The sequence below is a fragment of the Hylaeus volcanicus genome, chromosome 7, assembly GCF_026283585.1.
Source record: "Hylaeus volcanicus isolate JK05 chromosome 7, UHH_iyHylVolc1.0_haploid, whole genome shotgun sequence".
In the NCBI taxonomy this organism is placed as follows: Eukaryota; Metazoa; Arthropoda; class Insecta; order Hymenoptera; family Colletidae; genus Hylaeus; species Hylaeus volcanicus.
The window spans coordinates 10604946-10611486 of record NC_071982.1 but is presented as its reverse complement, the minus strand read 5'-3'; the positions used below and the strand labels follow the sequence as shown (position 1 = coordinate 10611486).

Here is a 6541-nt window from a genome sequence, read left to right as displayed (position 1 = left end):
AACCCTGATGGTCATTACAACTTTTGCATATATACCAAGTTTGGAACAAACAAATTTCATTAATTGCTCTTATATTAATCTTCCAAGTTATCAATCTCAACTCCATTACGGTGACTCTACTCTACACTTCTAACATTGTTTTCCAATCGGTTCGGTAGTTTCAGTGTTATGGGCTTAAATATATGATAAACTTCGATTTTTTGGGCTAAAGTAGAAGACGAAAATTTCTTCCATCGTCATGCAAAACTAGAAACTGTCAAATTATGTCCAGTTTCTTATCGTCTACGTATAGACCGCACTTTTAGGAAGAAAACAAGCTGTTAGTGAAGAAAATCTATGGATAAAGAACGGAGTTATGAACAATGGAGTAAAACAAGAACTATTCGATAAAAAAATGTCGAAACTTCAGCAAGTAAATTATAAGTAGAAATTTTATTTAACATTGTTGATTCGTAAGTGGTAAATATTGTAACAGATATAAATATGTTGTTAGAGTATATATTCACGTTGTATGTTTCTAAATCAGTATTGCACCAGAACTTCGTAATCTCTATATGAGATTTCTCTACCGTCGTACGGTACATACAGCACACCATGACTTCTGTGTATCTGAAAACAACAATAAGGAGCGAATGTTTATTTGTCTTGTTCTGGACATACACTAACGTGACACATCTTCTTGATGTTAACACTTTATTTACCGGGAGCCTATTTATAGGCTTTTTAATTGCAGTATTTATCTTTTCGAATTTATTTACTGTGCTGATGGCTGCCTACTTACAATGTTCAGTGTTTGGAAACAGATTTTGCTTTCAATGTACCTAGTAACAGTATGGAGAAATTATTGTCTGCCTAGATTGGCATATGCTACTGTAGAAAATTCTTGTTTGAATTAAAGACTGTTTCTAAATAGCCCGGTAGATATAGTGTTAAGATGATCATTTAGCGATATAAATTAACAGATAAATTAACAGATAAATTAGCAAACGAAAATAAGTAGTCGTTCACTGGGAGCTGCAATTATGATATTTTTTTTAATGAAAAATTTCTTACAAATGTTCTAATATGGTTATTTTGAAAAACATATATTTGTGGTAACTTATTTATATATGTATAGTATGATTGCTGAACAAAAAAAATGGAAACTGAATAAAATAATTTTTGGAAAAGAAATATAACAGACTGCGAAAAAATATTAAAATTGCACTGAAAAATATGAAATAATTTCTAGTTAATTAATATGAATACTCGCCAGTTCTAGATATAATTGCTTAAAAGTATGAAATAATTTCTATTTATATTAAATGATATTAAATAATATATTAAATTTCTATTTCCTTTATATTAAATTATGTTAAATAACCTTTTCGTAGTCGGCGCAAAATTAAACATTTTTAATTCCTGCTTGAGTTAGTTCTTGGACGCACATGTGCGTTATCCGCAGCGAAAGTGTTAAGGGGGTATTCTGAATTAGGAGGTCTAAAAAAAAGCGGATTTTCGTGAATTTTTTTAGTATGGAAAAAAATAATTAATTCTATCGAACTTTTTATCCTATTTTCATACATATTTGAGTAGTCTGTACAAATTTGTTCAACAAGAAATATTCAAATTGAGTCGACTGCGACGCACATTTGTAGAGCACCTCACAATTAAAACCTCCTATCGGCGGGAAAGATGCAGATCGTAATTTTGGTTTGACACAGAAAAACCAAAAGAAATTTTCGTTTTCGTTCATTTTTCTTTTATGTGAACTAAGAAAAACCCGCAAAAATGGTGAAATGTGAAACTACTGCAAGTTTGAAAAAAAGAATGAGTTCTTTGGGTGAAAAAAAATCACTTTAACTTGATATAAGAGTTGTGTACAATTTTTTTTGTATGAATTTTCTTAGTTCACATAGAAGAAAAATGTATGAAAACGAAAATTTCTTTTGGTTTTTCTGTGTCAAACCAAAATTACGATCTGCATCTTTCCCGCCGATAGGAGGTTTTAATTGTGAGGTGCTCTACAAATGTGCGTCGCAGTCGACTCAATTTGAATATTTCTTGTTGAACAAATTTGTACAGACTACTCAAATATGTATGAAAATAGGATAAAAAGTTCGATAGAATTAATTATTTCTTTCCATACTAAAAAAATTCACGAGAATCCGCTTTTTTTTAGACCTTCTAATTCAGGAGACCCCTTTGAGCGAGGAAACGAATTAATTAAATGCTTTAATAATGTTGTCGTTTCTCACCTTTCCCACGCATGGTATTCCATTGTGGTAAGCACGACCAACAAAAAGCACCTCTCCTTGGACAGTTCTTCCAGCTTCGACTGCGTTTTCAGGTACGCGGCCATGTCCCGAATGAACCCACCTAAATTCAGCAGGCATCAGTATCTGCAAAGACAATAATCAAACATTTCCATCAATCATACGTGACGAAATTCCACGAGAAACAACAAAGATACAGTAAATTCTGCTTATAAGGTAACCACAACGAAGCATTTTTCGAAATTTTGATTTTTACCAAAATCCCAGTGCTTCCAATGAAAACCCGCTCTTTTCGATTTTTAAAATTATCATTCATCATCAGGTCATGGTTATGAATTTCTTCCGATGTCAAATATATCATAAAATCGTTCGTAAGTCAATTTTTAACCGACTTCGAAAAAGAGGAGGTTACTCAATTTGTCATGAATAATTTTTTGTATTTTTTTTTTTTTTAATATTTAACGTTTGTTAGGCTAAAATTAAATATAATCTGAAAGAAAAGAACGTGTCAACAAGATTAATCGAAGTGATCAATTAGAAGTTTGATCAGCGTTTATCGAAACTTCGGTTAACTGTAGCGACGGTGATAAAGTATCTATTATCAGAAAGAGGAAATCTAGGTAACGTAATACGACGAGTTTAAAAGAACAGGCTTGCGTGTATATCGCGAGTAACATTTATGTCAGAATGATATTATCTTTCGAGATAAATCGGTTAATAAAAGAAAATTTATTGATCTTTAAAAAAACGTTCAAGCAACAGTAAATAAATTTGTATCGTGCGTCGAAAAAATTATTCATTAATCGAAGTAGATTATTTATCGATGTAAAAATGTCGGAATCCACGTATCTCTTATCGTCGTTGTAAATGGGTGGAGACAATGACTCACAGCTTTTGATGATCTGACATCGAATGTATCATTTAAAATCGTGCACAAGTCAATTTTAATATTTCACCTGTATCACGTCTGGGTCAGGTCTAATATTTCCAAATGGAATAGCGGAGATATTAGAGTAAAAAGATTGAAATTTAACCCTTTGCACTCGAGAGGTGACTCTGAATCACTCATTAGGTTTCACGCAGCAAATCTATCAGCAATAATGTTTCTTTAGGTTTAATTTCTTTCGAGTTCGAAGTGTCGATGAAATGATTGTCGGTGAGGTAAATGTGACCTTATTCTCAAATCTAGATCTCAGAATTCATGACAATAGAATGCTAAGAAACATCTAGAGTTGCTGGCAGATACCAGAAGAAAAAAACAGAAAAAAAGAACTCGAGTGCAAAGGGTTAAATTACACTTATGATATTATTTTATAATACAGTTATCATTAGACTGCGGATCTTTATGCATTTATAATATGTTGAAATATGCAAAATATATGCAAAATATATGTAAGATGTATGCAAGGTATATGCTAAATGTAAGTATAGGGAATAATTATTTAATAACTATTTTTTATTGTTTTATTTATTATAATTTAAATTACAATATACAACAATAGTTTTTTTCAATATCTTGTAAATTGGTGCCTCTTATCTGTTAAAATTAATTTATATGCCGAAAAATAGAGAGCATTCTACATCACATGATGTTATAGGGGCATATTTAAATTTACTCCAATAATGTGCCAGAACCTCTCGTGGTTCTTCAACGTGTTCACCATTTCAAATCTTGCTTATTTCGAATAATACATTAAAGTGTATTTGTAAGTGTTTCTAAATATTTCTTAAATTTTGTCCTTTTAATATTTATGATACCTATCGAGTGATCAATAATGAAGAAAGTATTATATATCGATCAAAAAAGTAATAGAAATTTAATTAAAGTACTAAATTTGAAAATTCAACTGCAATTTTTTGAAACTATTTATGCTGTTCAATAAAAGTACCTCATTTCTTAATTAAATAAATTTAAAATAAAATAGGTAAATTAAAAATGGAAGTTAAAAAAATGTTATGATATTAAAGTGTACTTTTCGTTTTAATACTGAATCCATTTTATCTATAACATTTTCTCCATAATCGTCGGGTATAATTTTTAAATTTTCTGTAACTGTAACTTGGAAAATGGAGATTAACTGCAACGTGACTCTGTCTGTTTACACATCATATCATCGACTTTGTATTGTCTCTCACTGTATGTCAATACAGTACTTACCAAATCGAAATTAGAACACGTTGCCGATCGTAGCTGATCAATCTTTTAGGCACATCTATTTTATTTATTCTGGCGGAGCATTAAATAATCGGATATGCATTTATGCAAAAAATATGCAATATATGCTGTATGCAAAATATGCAAAATATGCAAAATATGCAAAATAAAAAATATCTATCATCTAATCATGACATAAATTTCAGGACCGGTTCCATTCGTCTACCTATTTTCTATAAAAATATGCATTTGCATAAAGATCCGCAGTCTAGTTATCATAGATAAAATATTAACGATTCAGAAGATGGTCAGTTGTACCTCAAAATCATGCTTCATATGCTCTCTTCCCTCGTAACAAACATAAGCAACTCCGTGTTCTGGCTTGACTTTTGCAGGAAGGATGTCACCATGATGGGATGCTCGACCCACCACAAGAGTGCAACCATCCAAGTCTTCACCGACCTTGATCATTTCAGGTACCACGTGACGGGCTCCTGTGAATGGTACCCATTTGTATCCTGTGACAGAAATGATCGACGATGCTGAACTTGAACGTAATGACGTTTAATGTTACAAAATATACAAAAAACATATACACTGTGTTCGTATATCTTTGATATGGTGTACAAATCGACTTTTAGCTATAGTGACGTCAATTCTTTCTATGTACATTGAAATGCAAATAAGTGTCCAGAGGTATTTTGACACGTTGAATATCGTAGTATAATTGGTTTTTATGAAAAACTGATACAATACAGCGAGACCTCAAAAATCTAAGTATTTGTACAATTGATACGCAGTGATACCCACTGTATAATTCATTAAGAATTTTGATAAAGTTATGGCAATAATTGCCAAGCATAGTTATAATCTGCTAGAAGAATACCAGTAAGTGAAACTTGTTGACTATTGAAGTTTATGTACAAATACATTGTAATGACCATCAGGTTGAGAGTTGAGTTGTGTATACAGATTTATTGTTATGGAGGTCAGATTGAAAAGTTGAAAAATGAATATGATCACAATAAGTAAATTTATTTGTCACAAAACTTTTATGTCCATCAGGTTGAAACATGGATTGCAAGTGTAGATTCAATGTAATGGAGATCAGATTGAGAAGTTGGAAGGTTAATATAACAACAATAAGTGAAATTTCTTGGTTTGAAATTAGAAGTTTGTGTATAGGTACATTGTAATGACCATCAGGTTGGGACTTGAGTTGTGTGGATAGATTCATTGTAATGGAAATCAGATTGAAAAGTTGAAAGGTCAATACACCACAATAAGTAAATTTGTGTGTTACAAAACTTTTATGTCCATCAGGTTGAGACATGGATTGCAAGTGTAGATTCACTGGAGATCAGATTGAAAAGTTGAAAAGTTAATATGACCACAATAAGTGACTTTGTTTGTGTAATGTATTGCAATGTGAATGTTGGATGAATGTTAATTGTAATGTATTTTAATGTGAATGTTGGATGAATGTTAATATTTAAAACCACTAGGTATGTTTATACGTTTTATAGTTGTCAGTTATGTTTGTGTTAGTAATTTATTGATTAGTCATTCATTTTGTATTTTGTATTGCGATTTGATTTGGTCTGTGATATGTTGTCTACTGTCTCTGAATTTTGACAGTTTTACGCCGAACATCGAAATAAATATCCTTACATTTGTTAGAAAACTTGTATGTCCATCAGGTTGAGACATGGATTGTAAGTGAAGATTCACAGTAATGGAGATCAGGTTGATAACTTGGAAAGTTGATATAACAGCAATAAGTGAAATTTGTTGACTCCAAACTTCATGTATAAGGCACACTGTAATGACCATCAGGCTGAAACTTGAGTTGTGTGGATAGATTCATTGTAATGGAGATTAGATTGAAAAGCTGAAAGGTTAATATGACCATAATAAGTAAATTTAATTGTTAGAAAACTTGTATGTCCATCAGGTTGAGACATGGATTGCAAGTGAAGATTCACAGTAATGGTGATCAGATTGATAACTTGGAAAGTTAATATGACAGCAATAAGTGAAATATGTCAATTCAAAATCTCATGTATAGGACACAGTGTAATGATCATCAGGTTGGAACTTGAGTTGTGTGGATAGATTCATTGTAATGGAA

The 6541-nt window shown here is 31.4% G+C and overlaps 1 protein-coding gene across 1 annotated transcript in view; it reads right to left on the bottom strand.

Moving 5' to 3' along the window:
- Positions 1-413: 413 nt before the first annotated feature.
- LOC128879416 (natterin-4-like) overlaps positions 414-6541 on the bottom strand; it is a 7648-nt gene continuing 1520 nt past the window's right edge. The window contains exons 2-4 of the mRNA XM_054128523.1: positions 4729-4928; positions 2238-2381; positions 414-609 (exon numbers count right to left, since the gene is read on the bottom strand). Coding sequence (XP_053984498.1) covers positions 523-609; positions 2238-2381; positions 4729-4928 — 431 coding nt within the window. The 3' untranslated portion in view covers positions 414-522. The remainder of the gene's footprint in view (positions 610-2237; positions 2382-4728; positions 4929-6541) is intronic.